Raw genomic sequence first — 27,436 nt, forward strand, 5'->3', positions numbered from 1 at the left:
TAAAAAATCATCTTGCTTTAATGAAAGTCAAAATAATTAGAGGAAGTTTCAAGCAAGAAAAACTTCACCTTCAAAAAAAAATTCACATGAATTAACAATTTACCGGACAACTGGCTCGTATTTATGGCTGTTATTTTTAATACTTTGATATAATTATTATAATTATATATTTATTGATTCTTTAAGACATTCACAATGTGACAAATCAAATGAAAAATTATTCTACGATGATATTAACCGAAAATCTTGTAGTAACTTTTCGCATTCGTTTCCCCTAAAATAAAATTCTCAAATGCCACTATACTTTTTTGGGTCTCCCAATAGAAGGAGATTCTTTGTCATCCTTTTCGTTCACAATCTTTCTGGTTGTGGAAATATTCAGCTAAAACAAGTAGTTTAGATTCGGAAAAAACATTATATAAATTCACTTACATAGAATATGTTTGCTATTGTCTGATATATTGTAGGTATTAGAATATCAGGGTTACCTACAATTTGAATGAGCAGACCTGAATTCTAAATAGTAAATATTAATAATACGAAACCCTGTCTTCTCTTTTTTTCATTAACTTTCGGCATTTTTGTAAAAAAAAATTCATTATTGGAAACCGTTATGCGATATGTATCTCCATTCGTCTTGAATATATAAAATCATTCTAGAATTTTGTCGATTTCGGAAATGTGCCATAAATTCTTTAGTTTCGAAAATATCTAAAAAAGATGAGAACTTTCTACGGGTACTTGCCTTATTACCAATGAAAAAGTGGCTGCAGAAAATTCTTATTGTTATGAGATATTTTCGAAGTAAAAAAGTTATGGCTCATCTTATAATTAAATCGATATAAATATCAAAATTTGGTTTTATCTTCAAGATAAATGAAGATATCGTGAAACGGTTTTCACTAATGGAATTTTCACGAAACTCGAGCCCAGGACTCTCTTCAACGTTTTTTTTCTTATCTAATCCAGAAATGATCGAAATGATGCAATTTGGGATACATTTTACAGGCTGGGCAAATTTCGATGTTTCAGCACTACAGCTTTTAAACCAGAAGAGATAGACAAAATCTGATACCCTATACTCGTTCTCTTTTTCTGAGAAACTAACAAGAGTAGTAGTCATTTTTGGTCACTTTCTTTTGATTTCGAGTTATAAGCGAAAATTATAAAAATGGCAATTTCGAAATAAATTTATATTGATTGAGCTCTGAAATTAAAACATCATACAGGCACTTTTTTACGAAGATTCCAGTGGCGAGCACGCCCTTTTAGCGGGATTTTTAATTACGAAGTTATGACCCAAAGTCAGGTTCTTTCAAATGGAAACACTAGATTTCTGTGCAATTTTTTGAAAGCTTAATTTTTACTAATTTCAAAAATATATAACATCATATGCCTTGTATCAATAAAAATAATAAAAAATGGTCAACTCGTTTCTCAATATTTTTATGATTTCAACTTTTGGCGAGCACAGAAATAATACTTCCTATAACAAGAGCAGTCTCCTTCAGTCAATGTCATTCTTTCTATGATTCTATGTCTTTCTATATCCAGTGGCGAGCACGCCACTGGATATTGAGAAAAAATAATTTATATTGATATAAACCATATGATGTTATATATTTTTGAAACCAGTAAAAATTAAGCTTTCAGAAAATTGCACAGAAATCTAGTGTTCCCATTTGCAAAAACATAACTTTGGGTCATAACTTCGTAATTGAAATTCCTGTCAAAAAGGCGGGCACTCCACTGGATTCTACGTAAAAAAGTGCCTGTATAACGTTTCAATTTCAGAACTCTATCATCAGTATTAGCGGAGATATAAATTTATTTCGATATTTTCAATTTTCGCTTATACCTCGAAGACAAAAGGAGGTAGCCAAAAATGACTACTACTCTTGTTAGTTTCTCAGAAAAAGAGAATGGGGTATCAGATTTTGTCTACCTCCACTGGTTTAAAAGCTGTAGTGCTAAAACATCGAAATTTGCCCACCCTGTACAGGGTGGGCAAATTTGGTGATACTGAATTACAACTTTTTCAACCCAACTAGATAGAGGAAAATGCATAGCACATTACGGTCGTCTTTTTTAGAGAAACTAATAATGTCATCAACTGCATTCCTCCATCTTCTTCTGTTTTCGAGTTATAGGTCAAAATTAAAATTTCAACTTTGGTCATTATCTCCGTTTCTGTTTAAGCTAGGATGTTGAAATGAAAACATTATACAGACACTTTTCTGATAGCAATCCAGTGGCGTTCTATGCTTTTTTCCAACAGGTATATTTGCTGAGCTATAATATAAAGATACATATGTTTTTTCTTATGAAAACAGTAGTTTAAAATGACTTAGAAGGACTGAGGGTGGTGTATAATATATTTCTGAAACGGTAAAAAAATGGCGATTCTTCCTAAGTCATTTTAAACTACCGTTTTCATAAGAAAAAACACAACTTTATGTCATAGCTCAGCAAATAAACCTGTAGGAAAAAATCATAGTATGTCACTGGATTGCTATCAAAAAAGTGTCTGTATCGTGTCTTCATTTCAACATCCTAGCACAAACAGAAACGGAGATAATAACCAAAGTTGAAATCGCCCAAATTTGAATGTTTGCCTATAACTCAAAAACAAAAGAAGATATAGGAATGTAATTTATGGCATTATTAGTTTCTCGAAAGAAGTGGACATGAATGGTACATTCATTTTTCTCGTTGGGTTAAAAAGTTGCAGTTCAGGTATCACCAATTTTGCCCATCCTGTGCAAGGAGGCATGGAATGTTCCACAGCCTATTCGGCGACGAATTTTTACGAACGCGCGTTTTGTGTTTCAGGAAGAACCGTCCCCAGAGTCCAAAGTTTTCATGATATCCGGAGTGGGAGACCCGAATCTGAGGTCGAAGATCGTGTCTTCCCTGAAGGAACTGGGAGCGACGGTGTCGGAAACGTCCAGCTACGATCCGAGCGCGACGCATCTGCTGTGTCCGAAACCGGCCAGAAACGAGAAGACGCTATCCTGCATGGCCGCGGGCAAATGGATCCTGCACATCGACTACGTGGACGCCTGCCTTAAAGCTTCGAAATTTGTTAATGTGAGTACTGCGCCTCTCACTTCTATGTTTTCGTGCGCTCGGTATCGAAAACGACAAAATTCAACTTGATAGGTCTTCTAAGACCCGTTTGCACCAAACGCACTTAGTGTTAAGTATCCCTTAAAATGAACCCTTAACTTAAATTACATTGCACCAACTGTAAAGTGACAATTAAATGGCTAAAGCTAGCCTTAAATTTAAGCGCTCCTGTAAATAACAAGGGCATTTTCTTCACGTTCCTCTTCAACAATAATAAAACAAATTCACATAGGACCTTACAAAGAAAGTGTTGTACTTATATGAACTTAGGTACCTTTTATTTGACAATCATTATCTATATTGATGCTAATTCAACAACAAAAAGTTATTACTCTTTGATAATATTATAATAATATCCTTGACACTGACTGACAGGATAATAAAGTTAGGTTAATGAAATGACAACAATCATCGGCAACCGGCCAACCAATGAAATGGCTTTATTGGACTAGAATGAAGTTGCACCAAAATAAAAAACTGAAATATCACTACGTATAAGAACTTAAGGGCCCCTTAATTAAGATTCTGTTAAGCCATATTCGTGCAACGGGGAATAAAATTAAGCGTCCCTTAACTTTGAACGAGGCTTAGTTAAGTACTCCTTTTAAGGGGGATTGGTGCAAACGGGCCTAAGTGAAATACACTGAAATACACTGCAAAACAAGTGATAGGGAGCACTTATAGGTAAATTTCTCTTACATGTTGCTTTTTGTTTGATGTTTTGTTAAAATGTAATTGTTGGATTTGGTTCATCTTAGCAATAAAATGACGTCGGCAGTAAAAAATACAATATCGTTGCCAGGCTCTCAAAAACAACACAAAATTATGGTGTTCAGATGGACAGTTACCCGATAATTGAGAGTTAGAGATGGTAAAGTGAAAACATCTATTGTATATCGCTCACAATTATAAAATGGATAAGTTACCCGCATGAAGCTAATACAGTAATAAATACAAATACTGAAAACATCCACAAACTCAGAGTGACATTATCCATCCAAAAACAGAGATAGAGAAGTTCAAATGAGAAGTCACTTGATGTCAGATACAGACATCGAGAAAGTTCGATAAATTCAAAATAAACACAACGTTTACAGTGACAGAGCAATCAATGTTAATTGAATGCGAGAGCCTCTTTATTCCATCAGAAAAACAGAATGTTGAAATAATGAATTTCAATGAAAAGGCTGAGTTGTAATAATAAGATAGGCAACGAGGTGAAAACTAAAATGTCTCTGGTCATCTATGAGATCAATACATTAAATATGAGTAGAGCAATAAGTACAATTTAAATATGAGCAGAGTAGAATATTCTGAGTTAAATGAGAAGAGCAAAAATAATTAATCTGAGAGGAGCAAGAATATTATAATTAATATACATAACTTTGGTCTCGAAGAGTGCAAAAATGTATCAATGAATACAACATTCACAGAGACGAACTGCTTATAAGTAAGCACGATTAGAACGCCCATCAGATAAATAGAAGATGAAATTGATGAATAATAAGAGTTAAGAATCGAGAGTACTAATGAGGGAAATCACTAATCGTTGATTTCGAAAAGAGCAGAAGGCTTGAGATCTAATCTGTATATCGAGCAAGATGAATGAATATGAACACATATCAGTTAAAATACTAATTATAATGAGGAGAACATAGCAACTTATGAATTTGAGAGTATTTTATGGAAAACGGCTGAATTAGGGGTAGATTAAACTTTGACCTTGCATAACTTTCGACTGAGTTCATTTATCAAAAAATTACATCAGACCTTTTTTGTAGAGCGTTGAATTCTCTACAAAAGATAAAAAGAATATTGCAATGCAACTCATCGTTCATTGGTTATAAAAATGAGAAGAAAAAATCAGAAGAAAACAAATTTTTTTCCTGTGTTCTTATGGGATATCGAAAAGTGCGATTCGGACAACCTAAACATTAATATTAAGGGCGCATATTTTCAGAGGTCTATGTTGTCATTTGAACGATGTTTCTGAGCGTGGTTCCGAGAAAGAATTTTTTTTTTTGAAGCTCTAGTACAGGGTGGGGATGTGGGGAAAGTTCGACGGTATTGAATGGGAGCTCTGTAACGGTAAGAGCTAGGAAAAAATGGGTGGCACGTTCGATTTTCAAAAGATTGGTTATGGCCAAAACCGCATTCCTCTATCTTCTTTTGTTTTCAAGTTATAAGTGAAAACTCATTTTTCGGCTCTTCGTACTGGTGCCTCTGTTTCGTAAAGTATCAGTGATATCGAAAAAAAAATTTTACATTCTACAGACACTTTTTCATGTAGAATGCAGTGGCGTAGTCAAAGATTTTTTTTATTGGAAGAACAATCAGAGACACGACATACATTATATATTGTGAATCAGAAAAAAATATTGGACTGGAATTTGTAAAAATAACATAGTTTATATTCAAAAGAATAAAAGTTATCACTATATCACTGAAGTGGCGGACTGAAAAAAATCTCTGACTAATCCACTGCATTCTACATGAATAAGTGTCTGTAGAATGTAACATTTGTTTTTCGATATCACCGATACTTTACGAAACAGAGACACCAGTACGAAGAGTCGAAAAATGAGTTTTCACTTATAACTTGAAAATAAAAGAAGATAGGGGGATACGGTTTTGCCCATTAACAATCTTTTGAAAATCGAGGTCGGAAACGTATAATATGTAATGAGAGATTAACAACAGAGTTTACTTGAGAAATGAAATAAACTGATTCAAATAAATGAGATGATCATGAGAAAGCAATAAATCAGCATTCATTATCGACAAGAAAGACAAGAGAAGGTTCAATTCTGATGCTACATACGCATTTCCATGTGAGAAAATCTAGAGAGGTCTGAAAATCTTTGTCAGTTGTAAAATATCATAAAATACAAATTCAGGAGGAGGCATTTAATTGAGTTGACTAGTGTGAACATATCAATTGAGCAGTATTAACAAGGATTCTAAATCTGTTTGAAAATTCTAAAATAATCTTGCACGTGGACTCATTTTATGCTGAATGAAAAGAAGATAAAAATGGTTAAATTAATAATTTTGAGAAGACTGAGAGTACATTACTTTTGGAGCAGAACAATTTAGCACCATAATTGAATAAGAAGACTTGTAAAACAAATACTTCAATGATATGAACAGTTGGTTAACACAATGAGAAGTTAATTTATCAAAATGACCAAAGATAATGATACTCGCTTCAGCGGAAACGGGAAGATCTGACATCTTGTTGAGAGGGGGTTGCTTCGCCCAACTGTCAACTAACGTTGTCTGAGGCACCATAGAGTTGAACTTGATTTTCAGTAGCGTAGACAACAGCAAGGTCGGATGAGGTCTTCGCTCGATTTTTAAAAGATATAAACAGTGTGGTGACAGATGATGATTTGGACAAGTTCGCAAAACCGGTTTGACAAGTATCGAAATTTCTGTTTCAGGAAGAATACTATGAATTCGGTAATCCGAACTCCATCGGTAAAATATCCATCGAACTGGACAGAGATATCGAAATCAGGATGCAGGCCATCCATTATTGGAGGAACGAACTTGCCAGGACTGGTAGAGGTCCGTTCCAAGATATGAGGACCATAATTGTTGCCGAGAAAAAACAGGCTCTGGTCAGTGTCATCGAGGCTGGGGGTGGAACTGTCATCGAAGCAACGTGAGTACACTACTACCCATTTCTTTCAGCCTGACAAATATTCTGTTCAATAACCTGACCTAACCTAAAAACTTCAGCTAGAATAAATCTACAGAAAAACAAAACTATCGGTGCTATCAAACTTAAATTTCTTAGGGCTATTTGCGACTGTGTGCCCTCCTGTGACTGAAGAGACCCAACCGTGACCTACAGTTCCTTCCACACTCCGGGCATGGATAGTCACTAACCAGATCTGGCCGCCGCTGTATTCTTCTCGAGTCTCCATTATAACTGTGGACCAAAGACCTAAACTGTGACCTGTCCATCGCTAGTTGTTCCCAGTTATGATTGGCATTAACTGATTTTAGAGATTGATGCAGTATATCCTTAAACCGCTTATACTGGCCTCCTGGTTTCCGAGCTCTCTCTGTGAATTCGCCATACAAAGCTATTTTGGCCAGTCTTGTGTCTTGCATCCTCAGAATGTGGCCGCTCCATCTGAGTCGGGCCCTCGTTACTTCAGTCTCAATTGTTGTTCAACTCGCGCGCTGCGAGACTTCTGCATTTGAAACTTTGTGGAACCATCTGATGTGCGTTATCAGTATTAGATGACGTTATTGCGTTTGTTCAAGCTGTTTAATATGTCGCCTGTAGGGCGTCCAGCTTTCGCTTCCGTAAAGAAGCGTTGGGAGAACCAATGCTTTGTAAACAGCTGTCTTGGTCTTCAGATTGAGGTCGTGATTTTGAAACACTCTGTCCTTTAGCTTCCAGAATGCCCGTGATGCCGAATTGATACGGTTGAGTATTTCCGTGTCTAGGTTAGCCCTAGTATTTATGAAGCTTCCCAAGTATTTGAACTGCTCGACCTGTTCTAGAGTTTCATTCTCCAGGCTGATATCTGTTGGAAGGCTTTCTGGCGGACTAACCAGGATTTTGGTTTTGTCAATATTGAATCTAAGGCCTTAAGCTTCGTATATATGTTTATAGGTGTCCAACATTTTCTGTAGATCCTCTGAGCTGCTAGCGATAAGTGCGCAGTCGTCTGCATACTGAAGTTCCGTGATAAACTTTGTACGGATTTTTACTCTGAGGCGCTTCAGGTTAAACAGGCCTCCATCAAATCTTAATCTTATTCCAACACCTCTTACAGGCATACTCATGTCAGAAATTATCAAGAAAGCTATGGCGAAAATATTGAACAGTAAAGGCGCTAACAGGCAGCCTTGTTTTATTCCAGAGTTGGTTAAGAAATGCTCGGTTGTAGAGCCATTATGCTGTATTCTAGCGGTCTGTTATTGGTATGAAAGGTTTTACACACTGCCAAGAATTTTTCGGGTACTCCATGGCGTTCCCATGATTTTCCATAGCGCTCTACGATTCACCGAGTCGAATGCTTTACTTAAATCGATGTAGGCTGTATAGACCCTTAATTGTTGTTCACGGGCCTTCTCTTGCAGCTGTCGCAGTATAAAAATTAGGTCCACCGTACCTCGATTGGGTTGAAAGCCGCACTGGGATGTGCATGACGTCAGAAGTGAAGCATCATTGCCAGACTGTCAATGTTATCCCAAATTTTACTACTGACCTTCAACGAATTTTAGTATGGAATGGAAATTTTTAGATTATATGTCGTGAGTAATAATGGAATCAAAATGCTTGAATGAAATATCAATTATGATTCAAATGAAATAAATCTGATACGGCTCGGTTGAAACCAGCAGAGATTCGTACTAACAGTAAAGGCAGACACTGGCAAGCTAGGGAAGAAAAATAATCGGCAGTTCACCCCTGAGTGCTGTTTCCCCGGTTTTTCACACCAGCAGGGAATCGTACTACCAGTAGGGGTAGAACACAAATTGTTGCAAGGTATAGGTAACAGGAGATACTGAGGTTCCAGATATCTGTACGGAGTGCTGTTTTACCTCTAGAATATGGACGGCTTGTCTAAAGGGTCGATTTCAACAATTGCCCTTGCACTCGACGCACCGGTGGAATCCTTCGCAATTTACTTGACAGAAATCGGTTTTCAATGAATGCCATCGTAGAATAAGTTCCAGAAAATTAGTTTTTCTATTTTTCATTTGACTTGTCCTATACATTGTGAATGTCTTAAGGGATCCATAAATATGGGCCAGTTGTTATGTGAAATTCTTGTTCTTGTGTTAGAACATTCTTTAACTATTTCGATATTTTTGCAAGATGATTTTTGTTGAAGAATTCAACGTTCTTGTTATTATCCATTATTTCTTTCGGAAGACACCCATTCTCTAGAAATGCATCAGATGCATTTCATCTTTGGGTTGATTTTTTTTTTCAATTCAACAATTGATGTAACGTCCTCAACTTCTAGCCGAAGCTGGAAGATAACCAGCATTAACTCTTCTCAAGCAACCGCTGTGTCAATAATTCAATTTCCTTCCATAGCAAAAAAAAAATATAGTTAAAAATTGATCTCTTATCCTTTCCATGTAAATAACTAGATTAGGAGTCCTTTCAATAGTTTGTACAAAAGTTAATCACGGTCATCACAGATTTTCGAATTTATTTACCTTCTGAAGTAAATTCATGTTGTGATAAAATACGTAACTATTTAGACTTTTACGTAGAACGGACAACATAGCGTCCGATGTGACTGGGATGACCTTATTGTTATTGGATAGAAAAATCTAGTTCCAAGTGATGAATTCAGTTTGAAAATATCGGTCTAAGGAACAAAAAACACGTTATTATTCCTTCACAACGTTTTGGTCCTTCATTGAGCCTTCCTCAGGCTGAAAAATAAATAAAACAGAAATCGGTGACATATGCAAACAAGAATAAGAAGCGAAATATCAAAGCGGATTCAGCAACACACTTGCATATAGAAAAAAAGAACCAAAACAATAGAAACTTCAATATTTTCATATATACAAAATCGAAGGAGGTTAAATAAAGTAAAAAATTTAATTATTTTCGTAGATATCGTGTATCAGATTACATACAGCAATTTGGTCTTAGTTATCGATATAACAACTGGTTTTGTACGTTATCGTTCATATGGTCTGGGTGAGCTCTTAGCTTAACGAAGCTATCATAAATTGTGAGCTTAAGTTGATGAAGCTTTCGGTATTTTTTATTTCGGAACCGAATGAGAACTTTCAAATATGAAAATTTGGTATTTCTGAAAAAAACTAAGGGTACAACAGACGAAAATCAATCTAAAACAGGCAGAAACAAACTTTATGGAGTTAACCTAACTATTTTACAACAACAAAACCATTGAAACAAATCGATAGTGCACCGGCAACGTAGCATAGTGTTGATAACACAAACTGTAAGAAATTGCTCGGTTTTGTGCGAATTCCAAGATAGATACAGACTGATCATTCGTGCGTGACGTCATTTCATACTGCGCAAATTAACTATACAGGGTGTATTTGAAGGTGAGCCAGAAAGAACTGGCCAAAATGAAGTGTTTCAACAAAAAGCGTCTATTCAAAACTTTCAAAATGACAAAGTTGAAAAAATAAAATAAAAATGATTACTGAAATAGATCCTAATACGACGCTAGACCGTTTGTTAGCCGAATCATCGCAAAGTAGTGGGAAAAAACTTATCTCCTGATTCGACCGTGTGGTTTAATTTAGGATATTGAAAAATGGAAACTTAGGATTGCCGAATTGTTCTCATTATTTTTCAGTAAATTACAGGATTTTATAAAATGGCTCATTTCGATACCAACTGACAGTGTGAAAAAATGGAATGATACTTCAAAATCTCACGAATAAAATTCGTCTAAAAACGGGGAAACATCATAGCACGTTTTCAACATAACTAACATGAGCACTTTCAAATAACTGTCTCAATTTTCTACTTTTTTTTCATTCACCCTAAATTGAACGATACAACAATTATGATTCTCTCAAAAATGACCTGATGCATCTAATCGGATGAACTTGTTACTGAACCATTCATTGTTCAGCCAATGAAATTTTGTCGAACTTCTAGGGGTTGTATCTCAGCCATCTTGGATATATTATACAGGGTGTCCCCAGAACTCAACGTCAAGCCGAAACGGTGTGACAGGATTGATTGTAACCATCACAAGAAAAATCAGAAAAAAAATCTATCCCATGCAGTTTGAAAATGATGGGCATTTAAAAAAAAAAAACTAAAAATTTGGTCGAAGTGTAACTATTTTTCGGTTATTGTAGCTAATTTCTATTATTTTTGTTCATTTAAGTTTTGGAACCGTAACCCTGAATAACATTTCTAGAATCACAGTCAAAAATAATGACAATTGTCATTATTGCCCCAAGTTTCTCAGAATTAATACTATTTGTTAAACTATGAATTTAAAATTTTCAAAATTTGTCGACTTTGATAGGCCCTCCTTTAAAAAAATGTACTACAGTGCCTTGGCAAATGCCATTAAAAGTTGGCGCATTTAATCAGGATTGTGAAATAGTACAATACTTGTTAGTTTCATACTAAAAAAAAAAGAAGAAACAAATAAAAACCTCAAGTAACCCGACTTTTGCTAACCCATTCTACTCGGTCAAAATGTTTTTTATTCGCACAAGTTCTTGGTAGGTTCTTAATTTTACGGCAAATTGATGAGAGAGATGGATAGTGGACATGTTTGCTAAGAGCGAGCGAGACAGGTAGAGACGGATATGCCCGGCTAATAAGTAGATCTTTTTTAAGAAGATGTAGGGCGTGTATTGGGGCTGATGGTAAACAATTTGAACATTTGTTTATAATAAAAAATGTTATTATCTTATCTGACTTTCATTCCAGTAAACCAAAACTAAACTATGTCAAGATTTTTCATTATTTTATTAATTTTACTTACTTTTATTGACTTTGGTAAAAGTGGCGTCACCATCAGTCTCGCTCGCTCATAGCAAATATGTCCACTATCTATATCTCTCATCATTTTGCCGTAAAATTTAAAACCTACCAAGAACTTGTGCGAATAAAAAACATTTTGACTGAGTAGGATGGGTTAGCAAATAAAGGGTTACTTGAGGTTTTTATTTGTTTCTTCTTTTTTTTAGTATGAAACTAACAAGTATTGTACCATTTTACAATCCTGATTAAATGCGCCAACTTTTAATGGCATTTGCCAAGGCACTCTAGTACATTTTTTTTTGAAGGAGGGCCTATCAAAGTCGACAAATCTTGAAAATTTTAAATTCATAGTTTAACAAATATTATTAATTCTGAGAAACTTGGGGCAATAATGACAATTGTCATTATTTTTGACAGTGATTTTAGAAATGTTATTTAGGGTTACGGTTCTAAAGCTTGAATGAACAAAAATAACAAAAATTAACCACAATAACCGAAAAATGGTTACACTTCGACCAAATTTTTAGTTTTTTTTTTAAATGCCCATCATTTTCAAACTGCATGGGATAGATTTTTTTTCTGATTTTTCTTGTGATGGTTACAATCAATCCCGTCACCCTGTTTCGACTTGACGTTGAGTTCTGGGACACCCTGTATAGACAATTTTTGGTTGAACGACTTATTTTGATGAGTTCTACCTTCTGTCAAAAAAAGCCTCTCCTTGTATAGGGTAGTTTACTGACAAACAATTTTTTTTTTCAGGCCTCCATTCGACGATACTATCCACGCAACGCACTGTCTGATGGAGCCTAAAAGCGTATCGAATTTCGCACTGTACGAACCCCTGGCTAGGCAGGGAATCTATTGCGTGAACACCCTGTATCTGAGTGATTTCTTGCACAGGACCAACAAAGACATCAAAGACGCCATTTTGCCTTTCTATCAGAAATATTTCAGATAATGGATATTATAAGATTGCCACCCTCCCATTTGGATCAAATCGAAGAAGATGTGTTGATTAGGTTTAGGTACCTAGTTACTGGAGATCTGTCGAGCAGACTGAGAATATGTTCACAATGTGTAATGTCGATTCTTTCAAATGTACATTTGTATGAAATAAAATATTTTTCGTTTTTTGTTTTTTGCAATGAACTGTGGAAGATATTAATATGGTAGTACCGGAAGAGTCAAGCTGTAGGTGAGCATACAAAATTCAAGCGGCATCACTGGGAGAAATTATGACAGGAAAAAGAGAGATGAGATTGTTCTTTTGAGAAATAAAAGTTTTTATTGCACTCGTTATTGAAAACGGGAAAGATCAAATACTTTTGTTATTCAGCAAAATATTTTTCTAATGAGATATAATCGTAGGAGAAAATAGAAATGGAAATTTTCAGTTTTTCACATGACTAATTTTCAGAACAGATAGGCTAACCTTTCAATGTACACAGTTAGTCTGTAACTTTTATATAACAGTAGATTCTTTCAAGATCAGAAGAAACATTTTTTTATCATTTTTTCCGATTCGACTTAGGTAAAAAGATACAGCGATATTGCATAATTAAGTATGTCACATCTAGAAACCTGACACTGAAGTTTTTCCAAACTACCTACCATTTTAACCTTCAAAATAAGCTACTATACAGGATGCTGAATGACTATTGGACGTTTACGGATCATGGGATTGTTCTGAGAATTTGGGTACTAGGGTTTACGCTTTGTACTAAAAAATTTTCAATGTTGCGACGTTGCCGCTTATACCAAAAAATACTACAAACTTCGTTAATGGGGAATTCTCCTCAATTTGGGTTATCACTGCATATGCAAGTTTAAACTGAATAATTATGAGTTTCATTCATGATTTCTTCAAATTCACCGCGGAAACTATTCAAAATATTCCTTCAAATATGGGGTTTTAAGATTTAAATCTCTTTGTGCGGATTTTACGATTTGGCAACAGCGCAAACAAGACAATGAAAAGAACAATGTCTGATCAGCTTGTTTATAAAATAACAGCTGTTGGTCTACAGGCGCGCACTTACTGGCGAGCTTCAACAGCAACCGGCCATAAAAATACCATAAAATTTTACGATCTTCCTCGTTCGTCGCAGACTTCATAGACAGCCATCTTTGTCTTTCTCATCAAGATAATGCATTTGTTGTCCTTTATTATCAAGGCATATTACAGTCGATGTTGTCAACTTTTGCAATCGAGATGACACGCTAACTTTAAACACCCATTTCTAATTTTCCATTTTAAGTGCTTAAAAAAATTTTTTTGGGGTAACGGTTGAAATGGTTATTTCAAAATGTGACGTTTCTAAGATATTTCATAAAAAATAAATCATTTTCTTCAGAAGTAGTATTTAGTAACTTTCGCTTCTCTTTCCCATCTGAGTATTTTTTGTCTTATTCATCCATACTTCTGATACTTATAGATATTGTTAAATACAAGAAACAAATCTGAATCAATGTTAAATACAAGAAATGTTTGAATTTCTAATCGACGTATGTCTCTCCATTTTATTTTTACAATCTGTCTAAAATAACTATCATAGCCCGCTCTCTTAGAAAAACCCCCTAGCAACTCAAATTATTTGAAGAAGAAATACCATCTTGACGAATCGACGTAACAGAGATATTTACGGTTTTCTACCAAAAATTGCTAAAAATATGGATCAAATGAAACAGACTGTCCTGAAGATTCATTTTATTTTTTTTTGGCAAAAATGCACCCTCATGCAAGAATAGACTTTTCGTTTTAAATAATGACACTCCATATTAATGTCTTGGATTTTCAGCCCCCAATCTCACCCGTCTTATGCCACATTTGAGCTCCACCCCTACTGTTAGTACGATACCCTGCCGACGTGGATAACTAGGGTGTACAGAACGCACTTTGGGGTGGCTAGCTTTCCTTAATTTTCCCTTACTTTCCAGTGTACACCCTTACTGTTAGTACGATACTCTGCTGGTGTGGATACCCGGGGGGGTGCAGAACGCACCTAGGGATGAACCGTAGTAGGTATGTGCCGTCTTATTTCAAGCCCTAACCTTGCTGAGTTATTTGTCCGTTTCACTCCGTAAATTCACCACTTGTATCCGATTCCGAGAAAAACCTTTTTAAGTGTGTAAAGTAGACTGTTTCTGTTCAACCTGTCATATCGAGCTTTTCATTGTACGGATTTTGTAATAGTGCCTTTTGTGTGTCCTTTTACGAGTCGACAAATAAAATTTGTGTACCTACGTTGATTTTGACTTTCACTGGTTGTCGCTAACACCCTTGATAACAAAGGAACCTTGTTTTCGACTCGAAGCCACCAGGGTAGGTTTGCTATTTTATTCCCTTTAAAGAATAGTTTGCGCTCGGGTACCCGAGGAAAAAGGCTTTATAAGACATAGAATGTTTCATTAAGCTAAAATTTTGGATTGAGATTCTGAGGATGAGTTAAGTGTAGAAAAAACGGTTTGTTCCAAAATTCTTCAACTTCGTCACTCTATACAAAAACGGCAGAAACTTAATTTTTTCAAATGGAAAAATCTACTTTGCATCTCTTCTATTCTTAGAAAATTTCAAAATAACATCATGTATCATGTTCCTTTACGAAAACCTCATGGTTTCGGAAATGAATGCAATTACTGCGACTCTATAATCTTTGACTGCAATGTTAATTTCCTGAGATTTGAAAACCATTGAAAAGTCGACTGTAGGTGTTTTTCTCATTCATACAAGGAATTCGGTTTGTTAGATGAAATTAGCAAGTCATTCTGAAGACCCTACCTTTCATTGAATCATTGAAATTTGACATCATTTGCGGAACAATAATTTTGGCAATTTTTTTTTTTAGAAAACCGTAGGGCGTATCAGTAATAGAGATGACACAAACAAAAATATTCAGATACATAGAAAAATAAATAGGGTGTCCCATTTGGTAGTATTTTTTCGTATAAGCGGCAACGTCGCAACAATGAGAGTTAACTCTATAATAATCTTTGATTTCAGTCAGATAAAAAAAAAGCGTTAATCCAAATTTTCAGAAAGATCCAATAATCAGTAACAGTCTTATAGGCCACCCCCATCGTGGTCCACCCTGTATATTAGAAAAACAAGCATAAAATGACTTTCTCCATTTCATTTGTTCAACGAAGTAGTAATATCATATTCACAATTTAAGAAAAATCAGTGACCGCAATTTCTTTGACGGTAAATATTGAATATTCTTCACTTTATTTGTATTTCATTTCCTTATAATGATAGCAAATTCAGGTAGCGACCACCTATATTAGATCTTTAAAACTCCATTATGTAATCTTTTATTTTCGTAGTTTAATTCATTTCTAACAGTCCCGGGTCAGTCCAAACATTTCAACATTCAGTTAAGTGTAAATGAGAACAAAGCTATAGTTATACTTCATTCAATTTTATTTTAGCAGTCGGTTGGCCATGGAAATTTGACACATTTCACTCTGTATAGTAGAAAAATGTGAGGTTAAGACGCTTGTCAAAACATTTTTGGGTTTTAAATCAACGCTATGTTGCCCGTTCTACGTAAAAGTTTCTGTTATTACGTATTTTATCACAATGTCGAATCTCTTCGGAAAATATGTGACGAACATAATTGAAGTTTATACAAACTGATTGAAGGCATACCAAATCCAGTTATTTGCATGGAAAATACAAGAGATCAGTATAATACCATAATATGCACTAGCTTGAGGAGGGTTAATGTTCGTTATCTTCTTTGGCTTACATCATTTGTAGATTTCAAAAATATTAACCCGAAGATGAAATGCATATGATGCAGTGGTTGGAAATGGGTATCTCCCGAAGTAATTAACAGATAATTACAAGAATGTTAAATTCTTCAACAAAAATCATCTTGCATCAATATAAGTAAAAGGAATTGAAGGAAGTTTCAAGTTAAGATGCAACTTCACCGTTGAACAAAAATTTCACATAAACAAACAAGTAACAGGGCAACTTGCGCGTATTTGTGGCTATTCATCTTAATGAATTGATGTGATAATAATAATTAGGTATTTATTAGTACCTCAAGACATTTACATTGTATAGGACAAGTGAAATGAAAAATAGAAAAATCCATTTTAGGGAACTTATTCTCCGATGACATTTATCGAAAATCCTGCAGTAAACTTTTCGCATTAATTCACTCAAACATAAAATTCTCAAATGCCACCACTTTTTTGGGTCTCACAATAGAAGGAAATTCTTTGTCATCCTCTTCATTCACAATCTTTCTGATTGTGGAAATATCCAGCTGAAATATAAGTCGTTATGATTTAGATGAAACATTATATAAATTCTCTTACATTGAATATGTTCGCTAGCGTCTGACTTATTGTGGATTTTAGAATATCAGGGTATAACTATTTGAATGAGCGGACCTGAATTCTAAATAGCACTTCCTGAAACCCTGTCTCCAAAGATTATCTATAATCTTTGCCTGTCTCATTTTTCAATCACTTTCGGCATTTTCGTAATAAAAATTGATATTAGTTGTGGCAACGGCGTTATGACATTAACGACATTTCATGAGTGCCAACCTAACTTCGTTCTAGTTACAAAAACTTGAGAAAATTATTTCATGGCCAACCGACTGCTAAAATAAATTTGAATGCAGTATACATCAAAGCATTGAACTCAACGAAGAAGCTCATTATGAAAACCTGTCTTCATGACATTTTATCTACGCTGAATCGAGAAATAAAACCAAATAACAACAAGAAATTCATTTGTTAAACTCTTCACCAAAACTGATACATACCTACAAAAAAATTATGTACATTAAAATTATAAAATATCTAGAACAAAGTATAACATCAATTCACTAAATTCTCCATCCCCTGTTGACTATTAAATCCATTTTTTTCACATTTGTAACAAGAGTTACGGGATAGTTTTCCCTTAGTTCAAGAACCGAATGCTCATTTTTTGTTCGACATCTGTCCTCTGCAACGCTTTACAAAATTCTTCGAATGAAATCATTTGATCTCCATCTTCATCTGCCTCTGATATAGTTCTCTCTGCGATACTTGTTAATTGCTCATCACTGATATTCGCTCCCACCATCATGTGAAGAATAGCTAGTAGTTCATTTTTAGAAATGAGGTCATCATTATCTAAATCATACATCTTGAAAGCATCTGAAAATTATTGAATTATGTAGTGATTTCAGCTTATTTTTTGATGATTAATGATTTAGGCACAGATTAAAAACCTTTCAGCTACACTTCACTCTCTACAAATGACCGAATTTCTGATACTCACAGCGTAACTTTTCTTCTCTGCTATTCAGCTTATTCTCTTTATTTTTTTTGATTGGTCTGAAATGTGCCAACACCCTCATGAACTGCTTGAAATTAACCCTGTCATTAGACTGATCTTCTTGGAAGAAAGAGTTCACTATTCTTTCTCCCAATGGGTTTATTGCTAATTCCGGTATTCTAAGGAAATCTTCTCTACTCAGTGTTCCACAATCACCTCTGTCGAGTGATGTGAATCTTGAATACAATCGCTCTATTTGATTCGCATTGACTAAAAGTAAAAATTAATGAGGAAATGGAAAAATGAATGAATTGAATAACACACATCCTGTTTCTTCAGAGATTTGAGCAATTTCCTCCTCTTGTAATAAGAGAGACGAACGATTACCCATTGCAAATTGATACTTCAACACAATGCAATCAACAAGAAATTTTCACTAGCTATTTTGCTTATAATTATCAAATTTCAAAGTTCAACTTTTGAGAGTTGGGATTGAGGTGCATTTCATAAAGTAAGTCAAGTCGGTGTGTTCTGTGGTGCATTTTCCCTTCTAATCCACAGAACACAAATATAATTTCTAATCTTTTAAAATGTATTGATCCAAAATGTCAATTGTCATTTCAAGCAAAAAACACAGATTACAGACAAGGAGATATATCCATTGAACTCTATGGGGTTCCCATAGAGTTCAATGGATAGGCAATGTGTTGCCTTCGGTAGTCTATGGAGAGTAGAGAGAAGGAGAACGATCGACGTACTAAAAATGTGTCCCCGAAAACAGGAAACGTAGGATAGGTGTCGCTGCGATTGCAGCGGGTATCGATAAGGGGTGGGGATGCAAGCGTCAATTTGAAATGAACAGCCTTCATTTTATTTTAGCTTATGTGTCATCGTGGTTTTTCTGATGATTTTTCAAATACCTTTCTTCAAATCTATATTAAATATGAGTTCTCTGAATTATATGCAATAAAATACACGTCGAAATCAATGAATTTCAAAAGAAATCACTGATCAAAAAAATTGTACCTACTTTTGTTTATCATGGTTTATTGAGAGCAGCTATGTTAGTTGGTTTACCGTAATTTTCAAAATTATATAAATCTGTAGTGAGGAGTAGTACACATCAAGACAACAAAAGGTAGCAATCTCAAATTTATCACTTAAATATTAGAGTAGATTCTGTTTCCAATACTCAGCTGAGAACCGATATAAACCATATATTATGTTATGCCAACAAAATTCTTCAAGAATATTCACTTCTGAACCATGTAGTTTTATTGGTTAGATATTCTTATTCAGAAGAGTCAACTTCTCACGAGGGATGAAAATTTCGATTTCGTTTATAATGAATCCATCATCTTTTTGATATCTTCATCGCAAAAGTGCTCTTGACACACAAATTTATTCGGAGTCGATTCTTGAGAAAAGGTTTTTTTTCCAATTTTCTCTCAAAAATGCTCTCCTTTTCTTTCCGATGCCAAAACACTCTAACACTAGCGCACGCTCCAACATTTCACCATGATCATATTTATGTTGTTCTCTTATCAAAAATCGAAAATAATAATATTCCTATCATCCGTCACAAGGGAAACAGTTCACTCAGCTAACTGAGTGAAAATTTGTTTGAATCAAAATTTCGCACTCTCGTGATGGCCAGCGCGCCTGTTGGCAAAAGCATGAACTACCCTATTGGTACATATTTTAGGGGACAAAAAATCTGTGGTCTCAAAGCAGCGATCGTTCTCCTTCTCTCTCATTGAACTAAAGAAAGACTTTCTTTAGTTTCTTTAGTTCAATGTTCTCTCTACTCTCCATACGGTAGTCTCCAAAGATATTACACATATCTTTGGTAGTCTCTCGTTTCTCTCGTCAAAGACTTGGTTACTCTTTGCCATAGAGAAAGGGCTGCTCTTTGCTCTGGTAGAGAGAAGGAGAACGATCGCCGTACTAAAAATGCGTCTCCGAAAACGGAGAACGTCGGATAGGTGTAGCTGCTATTGCTGCGTTTATCGATAAGGGGTGGGGATTCAAGCGTAAAATTGGATAATTGAAATCAAAGATTATAGAGTAGAGAGATAGATAGATAAAAACACATTTGAAACACAGATGGCGCTCACATAACTTTAGTCGCTTTGTTTCCTATCTTTCTACTCTATAATCTTTGTTTCGAACGAGATTTTGAGGTTTTACCAAGAAACAATAATCATCAACTAGAACAAGCTAGATAAAAAAAAGGCGGTACGAGAATCAAAACAAAACATTCGAAACCTCGTTGATCAAAATTGGAACCATCTGAAATCTTACAATATTTCGAATTAATATTATAACCAGTCTTACGGCATAGAGAAAGAAGTCTATGGTCTCAGGGTCTTACAAACACATTTGAAACACAGATGGCACTCACATCACTTTAGTCGCTTCTTCTCCCATCATTCTACTTTATAATATTTGAAATATGAAACGAAGGAAAGAAATGATTTAATCCTCGAATGATCCCATATTTTATTAAACATTTGAAAATATAAACAGTATTGCATATTCATTCAATGCATGAAATCTTTAAAGGCACTAAGTAATCACAACTGAATGTAAATTTCAAAATAAAAAAAAAATCAATCTAAACTCAAATTTTGAAGATATTCAATTTGAACTCAATTTCATCAACATCGGGTAAAATTGAGTTATATAAGTTCCAAGGTATTGACGTGTCCTGTGTGAAAGCATTAAAATTTTCCCCAGCAAAATACTTCAAATCAATTAATTCAGGACGGCAGAAGTTAGAAAATGTAATTGAAGAAGATTTGGTGCCTATCAACTTGAGTTTGTATTTATATTTAACATTTTGGGTTCCTGAACATTGTACTGAGAATGTAAGATCCCTATTTTCGTTGATGTTTTTTGATAAAAAGAAGATATGATCATCAAAAGAGAAAAAATAATATTTCAACCTGAAATTATAACATTTGCCAAGTTCGAAAATAGACTCATTGTGACTAATACTCAAATGCGATGATAGACACTGAACTTTATGTTTACACAATAAGCAATATTTAAATGATTCGTTGAAAAGTATTCTCAAGTTTTCTGTAACAAAGTTACTATCCAAAATGCAAATAGTCGGGTGGCACATAGGACAAGAATTTTCATAATTGTGACATTGTGAATTTTTACATAATCCACATATTAGGTGTTTTTTATCACTTCTACAAACAAACATATGGCTTCCTCTTCGTTTTCCACATTTATGACATTTTACAAGCCATAAACTCCTGTCACAATTAGAAAGATTCGTTGAACCAATTAAAAATCCCTTTATATAAAACTTAGCAGTCAAAAAGCAAGGAGAATCAAAAAAGTTTTTCATATAATCAAAATTGATTTTGAACCAGCTGTTATCAATTTTATTTTTGAAGAAAGTAGGGTGTAAGAGTCCAGCCTTTTGGAATTTCGACACAGTCAAGGTTTGTCGTTTTTCTGAAGAAATTTCAATTTTATAATTCAAGATTCTCCAAATATCTGGAACTGTCCATACTTTCCAATAATATGTGCCAGATTCTGAACCAATAACTATTAAAAGAATTACAATACTATCTTGAATTGTTGAAAACATCAATTTATTTTTCTTTATATCTTTCTCGAACCTGATCTGCACGTAATCCTCGTACCTATGTGGCCAGTGAAGTTCTTCCATATGATCCAAGATTTCAAATGTAGTTCCTTCCCATGTACATATTTTTTCTTCATTTTCAAAATTGTCGCTCGAAAAAGGACAGCATAATTTCACGTATTCACAAATTATTTCGTGTTCTCCTATTTCATTCCATGGAAGTACTTCTTTGCAACCATTTTCTTCGTACATACATGGAAATTCTAAAACTTTTGCTAACTCCTCATAGGCACTTTGTCGATAATTTGTACCTTCCGAAGCTGCCAACTCCTTACAGATGTCTCGTCCGCAAATGCTACCTAAAATATCATTGTGGACAATGGGCGATATTGACAAATAATGTTTACAAACAGCGCATTTCAATGGACTATCTTCTGCATTATTTTGTAGTTTCAAAATTTGCTGCATTTTTTCCATATTGTGGATAAAACAAAATCGTAAGTAAACAGAAAAATAAACTTTGAATTCGAATCAGCTGTGAGTCTGTAATCTGTGGTGTTCTGCATGGGTATGAAACTAAAGTAAGAAATTGAGAAGCAGCTTCTGATTGCCACCTTCAATGGCCGCCAAGCATGCGCAAAACATCGAATTGCCGTCCGGTGGCCGGTGCCGTGTTTTGAATCATAGACAAACTTTGAATTTTGAACTTCGGTCTGTTATCATCCATCTTTGAGCTAGTGTGCGTGTTGTGATTGTTTACAAAGGTTTTTATACAAGTGCATGAAAATTATTGTTTAATATCCTTGATGTGATAGTACGACGTAAGTATTTTCTGATTAACATGATACAGGTTTAAAAATAATTTCATTTATGTATTTCAGACCTCTTGAATCATCCAATTCGAATAGTGATTGAAAGAATGTTTGAATGCAGTTAGCCTTTATCTCGATGGTTGATTTATGCAGGTAAGTAGAAAGCATAGACTTATAAATAACATGGACTCCGCATGTGAGAGAGAAGTCGGTTGGTTGAATAAGATGGAAAGTTTGTGGGCAAGCTGTCAAAAGGTTATAGAACACAAGTTTATGCGAAAATTTTCTTCAATAAATTTTAAACAAGCTTCCGAGAAGACACACAGAAATTCCATAGCATTCCTTCGAAATCAATTATGTCAAAAAATATGTGAGTTTTAGTCAAAAATAGATGTAATGAGAATAATAATCAACTTATCAACACCTTGTGGGCAAAGTCTGCGAAAATTGTAAAAATTTTCCATAATAAATGTTCAACAAGCTTCCGAGAAGGCAAACAGGAATTCCTTAACATTCCTTCGAAATGGAAAATATAAAAATTATGTGAGTTTCATTCAAGAATAAATATAATGTGAATAATACTCAACGTATGAACACCTTGTGGGCAACGTCTGCGTTAATATCCATCATATGATTTTGACATTGCCCACAAGGAATCAGTTGATCTCTTTCTTGTTCGATCAAAACGCATAAGCCCTTCTCTCTCTAATGCATACAACCCCTCGATCTACTGAAAAGTCACGTGACAGTGAGTCCATGTATTATAAGTCTATGGTAGAAAGGTAAGTCGTCATTTATTATATTATATTAATATTTTTAATGTTATTGGTTAATGTATCGTTCCTAATATTTACAGAATTCTCTTTCGTGTAACAATTTTCAAATATATTCGTGAAAAAAATAAAACTATAAAACCTCCCCATTCTGGACATCTGAGAAAAAATCGAATAATACGTGAGAGCAGGATAAATAATCAATGAACCAATTGCTTCTTGTATATTAGTCGTTTAATATATGTTTATATTTTTCCCCATTTGTAGAGCCAAAGTGATAGTGCTAACGGACTCTGTGATATCATGTGATGGTTATATTTATTCAAAGATTATATTTCTTTTCTTATTACTGTTTAAATGGTTCCCTTGCCTGTGTACATATAATGTCCCTTTACACCATGTTATTTTTCCAAGACAAGCAATTAACTGATTGTGATATTTCCTTTGTATACTTACTGTGATAATTTGTGGTATAGTATTATTTTTGCATTCAATGTTTTTTTTATTTATTTCGTTACTGTTTGCATGTTTTTCGTTGAATATATGTTGGAAATAAGAATGAATCGTACTTTTAACAACCCCTTCATTCAATATTTTCTATCAAATGTTATGATTTTGGACTCTGGGTTTAGAGTTTTTATTTGAAGAATTTATTTTTACATTTTTCTACTATTTGCATTGTTACTTTTTTGTATATATTTTTCCTTCTTAATTACCTCCTTATTCTCAATTTTTCTATTAAATGTTATTTTTTGAAGACTGAACTTTTGGACTCTGTGATATTATGTCAATGTTTTTTTATATATTATATAAAATTATATTTTTCTTCACAATTCTATTAACTGTTTGGACGTCTTTGCATGATAGATGCAAATATCAGTTATTATTCAATATTAAATGTTTTCTGCATATATCTATTTTTGTTTCAAAAGTCATCCTGTTTCTGAAAAATTGACAATGATTTTATTCAGACACCAGGAAGCTAGAATAAAGTTCACTAACATGTGACACAAATTATAAAGGATTTCAAAAAATCCGTCAATTGATCATCATTTCACAAATTTTATGTATCTTTCAAGTATTTTTACAATAATTTATGTGTATTTATCATTCATTCAATAAATGATTTATGAAGATTCTTGTTTTCATGACTTTCCACTTCTTGAATCACAAATAATAGAACAATTTACTTATTATGACAATCCACACATAGGTGATTAATCACTTGCCAGTTTTCGCTTGGAAAAGTGTCTAATTTTTAAAACACCAAAACTGAGAAATTGCCCTTGTGCGCGACACCTCTTATTTATATCTATATAAGCAAGATTCAAATCCAATTTGAATTTTCCCGCCTTCCCCCACTTCTCGGCCACCTAAGATGGCGGCCAATTCTGTTGCCAATGAATAGTAGGGAGTTTACACTTCTCTTATTATTTGTGTTCTGTGGTGTTCTGTGCTGCACAGATTACAGAGTATAGACTAATGTATATTAGTGTTCTGTGCAGAGTAGAATAGATCTGACACTCACGTTCTACGATGAAAAATACAGTTTATCCCGCCCTCAGCGCCCCCATGCGGTTGCCACCCAACTAACCGGAAGAAATGTCGGTATAACAGGAAACTGCAATCGCATGGCGCGAAATTTAAATTAGCCCATCCACTGGTATTTTAGACGTCGATAGAATAATATGGATTATTAGGGCGAATTTTAAGGAGAAATAAAAATTGTCATGATAAATATACATATATTGATATACCCAGCACAGGAACAAGAAATATGGAAATACATAAGCTATAATTATGGCAATGAATATATGAGCAGAGGTAAAATGTCAATAGGGTCACATATCTTCGTAAGACAATAATTATAATAAACAGTAATAATATTGTTCATAGGAAATGAGGTTGAAATAAATTGAATAACATGATTTTCATAAGAATGGTTTTCAGAGTTCTCTATAAATCAAGTAGCTGCTGGTCATATATCTATTATAATAGATATATGCTGCTGGTAATGTCCTACTCTTTACTCTCACATCTTCTGACAGATCACAGAACATTTAAAATTAAAGGATCATCGTTAAGCTGATTAATTTTCTCAATGATTCTTGTCTTCAGTTGCTCCAAATCAGGAATAGGTATTCTTTGAGAAGAATGCCTCAAATGAGTCCATAGGAAAAAATCACAAGGTGGAAGATTACATTCATGATCAATATCAAGGCTGAAAACCTTGAAATCCTATTGGATCAGTCATCAAAATCCAGTTATCTCTACTTAAGGCCTTATTTCTTCTTTATAACATTCTAGTCCCTTTTTCACAACCAACTCTAAAAAAAACAGGGAACAAAGATTCGTGAAGCTTCAACTCATTTGTAACAATGCTGGGATTTGTCCTTTGGTCGACCACTTCCTATTTTTTTCCTTTCATACCTGATTCACAGAAAACTGCAGCTTTAACACAACAATCCAGAAAGCTAACTTGCCAGTTTTTCTGGTAAATCGTACAGAAAAAACTAAGAGTTATGTTCATTAACAGAATATTGATTATCAAAATTCGTTAGCCTACTTGACAACGGCTATTTTTTGAATGCACATTGTAACTATGATTAATATTTATCATTTCCATTATCTTTCTGTTTTCTTTCAGTGTGAAGTTAGAAGAAAAATAGAAATTATAGACGTTGTTGAACAATTTATAGATGGAACGGAGGTTTATGAAAGAGAGGAATATATTATCAAGAATGAGGAAACTAACTCAAACTGTTCATTTACCAATGTCGAGGAAAATCAGTTATCATCTGCTCATCATAAGTGCTCATCGTGTGAACACATCGCAAGTGCTAAAAGTGACCTGCAAAGTCATGTGAAATGTGTACACTTTGATACAAAAAAACACGAGTGCCAATTATGTGGGTACTGTACCGATTGGGAAGAAAAATCTGAAAAAGCATGTCGATCATGTACATTTAAAAATCAGGAACCATAAGTGTCATTTATGTGAATATGCCGCTACTACAAAAAGAACTCTTCGAATACATATAGAAGCTGTTCACTTAAAGGTTAAAAACTACAAGTGTGACTTGTGTGAATATGCTGCACATATGAAGAGACACCTCATAATTCATGTGAAAACTGTTCATTTAAAAATCAAGGATCACAAGTGTCATCTATGTGAATACGCTACAAGTTTCAAAAAGCAGCTTCAACAACATATCAACTCTGTTCATTTTGATATCAGGGAGCATGCACAAGTGTCACTTATGTGAATATGCTGCAAGCATCAAAAAAACCCTCAAACTACACGTAAAAACTACTCATTTGAGAATTAAGAATCATAAGTGCCACTTATGCGAGTATATTACAAATAGGAAAAATAGGCTTGAGAGTCATATCGAATCTGTTCATTTGAATATCAAAAACCACAAATGTCATTTATGCGAATTTGCTGCGAATACAAAGCGTAACCTTGATACTCACGTAAAAGCTGTCCATTTGAAAATTAAAAAACACAAGGTGCACAGTGCTAAAAAGTGTCATCTGTGCGATTATGCTACGAGAAGTAGAAGTACTCTTCAAAATCATATCAACTTAGTCCATTTAAATATGGGGAAACACAAATGTGAATTTTGTGATTACGCTGTGAATTCTAAAAAGAACCTAGCAACACATGTTGAATCTGTACATCTGAAGTGAAACTAAAATGATACAGGGTATCCCATAGTGGATTGCCTTTGAGACCTTTTGGAAAAACTCAACTTACAATAATTATTCTGAAAATTTTGATTGTCTTACCTGTCCTATGGATTTAAAATATTCTCAGCTTTGCAATGTTGTAGTTTGTAATGAATCCCAGTTTTCTGAGAAAATTGGAGTTTATCTGTGGTTAACGTTGTTTTTCTTGCATGCCGTTGAAGATTTCGACGTTTTTCTGATGTTGATATGCGATAAACCGGAGCTGACGACGTTCTTCACTCTTGTCGCATTCTGAAATTTTCAGATTATTTTCAACGTGTGGGGGATTTGCCTCAGAAGCAGATTTTCCCCCGCGACGCGCGACGGTCCCTTTTGTCACTTGATGTCTTTACTCTCTTTTCTCTTGTCTTTGCGATTGTTTGCCCGACGAGCCGATCAGCGAATTTAGAATAAATTTTTTCGTTATGAAGGTAGTGCTCTTAGAAATTAAAATTTTTTTTTCGTTTTTTCCGCGAGTGCCGTTCAGTTTCCTTATTAGACCTACACCGGTTACTTCTTCGACACTGCTGTCTCTATCGCTTTTTGTTATCTTTTGTCGTACTTCACCCTGTTTCGCGAGTCTGACTTTTCCCTTCGCTATCAGTCATGGTGCGCAAG

The 27,436-nt window shown here is 34.4% G+C and overlaps 3 protein-coding genes across 7 annotated transcripts in view; 1 reads left to right on the plus strand and 2 right to left on the minus strand.

Annotated features, from left to right (window-relative positions):
• Window positions 1–12,741, plus strand: part of LOC123306834 (DNA topoisomerase 2-binding protein 1-B) — a 66,412-nt gene extending 53,671 nt beyond the window's left edge. For all 4 annotated transcript variants that reach the window (XM_044888993.1, XM_044888996.1, XM_044888995.1 and 1 more), the window contains 3 exons: window positions 2,833–3,090; window positions 6,573–6,796; window positions 12,371–12,741. In XM_044888993.1, the coding sequence (XP_044744928.1) occupies window positions 2,833–3,090; window positions 6,573–6,796; window positions 12,371–12,569 (681 nt within the window). In that variant the 3' untranslated portion in view covers window positions 12,570–12,741. The remainder of the gene's footprint in view (window positions 1–2,832; window positions 3,091–6,572; window positions 6,797–12,370) is intronic.
• Window positions 12,742–17,348: 4,607 nt separating this feature from the next.
• On the minus strand, window positions 17,349–18,450 carry LOC123306921 (calcineurin B homologous protein 1). 2 transcript variants are annotated; one of them, XM_044889121.1, is made up of 4 exons: window positions 18,431–18,450; window positions 18,219–18,391; window positions 17,898–18,164; window positions 17,349–17,773 (listed from the first exon to the last, which is right to left on the minus strand). In XM_044889121.1, the coding sequence occupies exons 2-4, from the start codon at window positions 18,283–18,285 to the stop codon at window positions 17,535–17,537; spliced, it is 573 nt and encodes a 190-aa protein (XP_044745056.1). In that variant the 5' UTR covers window positions 18,286–18,391; window positions 18,431–18,450; the 3' UTR covers window positions 17,349–17,534. The 2 variants fall into 2 exon arrangements, with proteins under 2 accessions (XP_044745056.1, XP_044745055.1); XM_044889120.1 differs by lacking the exon at window positions 18,431–18,450 and having other exon boundaries at window positions 18,219–18,424.
• Window positions 18,451–20,382: 1,932 nt separating this feature from the next.
• Window positions 20,383–24,635, minus strand: LOC123307500. Its single transcript, XM_044889845.1, has 2 exons — window positions 24,615–24,635; window positions 20,383–21,860 (listed from the first exon to the last, which is right to left on the minus strand). Exon 2 carries the CDS (start codon window positions 21,751–21,753, stop codon window positions 20,518–20,520), a length of 1,236 nt encoding a protein of 411 aa, XP_044745780.1. The 5' UTR covers window positions 21,754–21,860; window positions 24,615–24,635; the 3' UTR covers window positions 20,383–20,517.
• Between the last annotated feature and the right edge of the window lie 2,801 nt (window positions 24,636–27,436).

Source organism: Coccinella septempunctata, chromosome 2 (genome assembly GCF_907165205.1).
Source record: "Coccinella septempunctata chromosome 2, icCocSept1.1, whole genome shotgun sequence".
NCBI classification, from domain to species: domain Eukaryota; kingdom Metazoa; phylum Arthropoda; class Insecta; order Coleoptera; family Coccinellidae; genus Coccinella; species Coccinella septempunctata.

Bases quoted from the DNA above. Each gene is read 5' to 3' on its own strand.
- LOC123307500 (XM_044889845.1), bottom strand. From the start codon at position 21,753: ATGTACGAAGAAAATGGTTGCAAAGAAGTACTTCCATGGAATGAAATA.
- LOC123306921 (XM_044889121.1), bottom strand. From the start codon at position 18,285: ATGGGTAATCGTTCGTCTCTCTTATTACAAGAGGAGGAAATTGCTCAA. The intron at 18,165-18,218 runs GTGTGTTATTCA...TTTTACTTTTAG, and splicing joins AATCTCTGAAGAAACAGGAT to TCAATGCGAATCAAATAGAG. The intron at 17,774-17,897 runs GTGAGTATCAGA...AATAATTTTCAG, and splicing joins CAGAGAAGAAAAGTTACGCT to ATGCTTTCAAGATGTATGAT.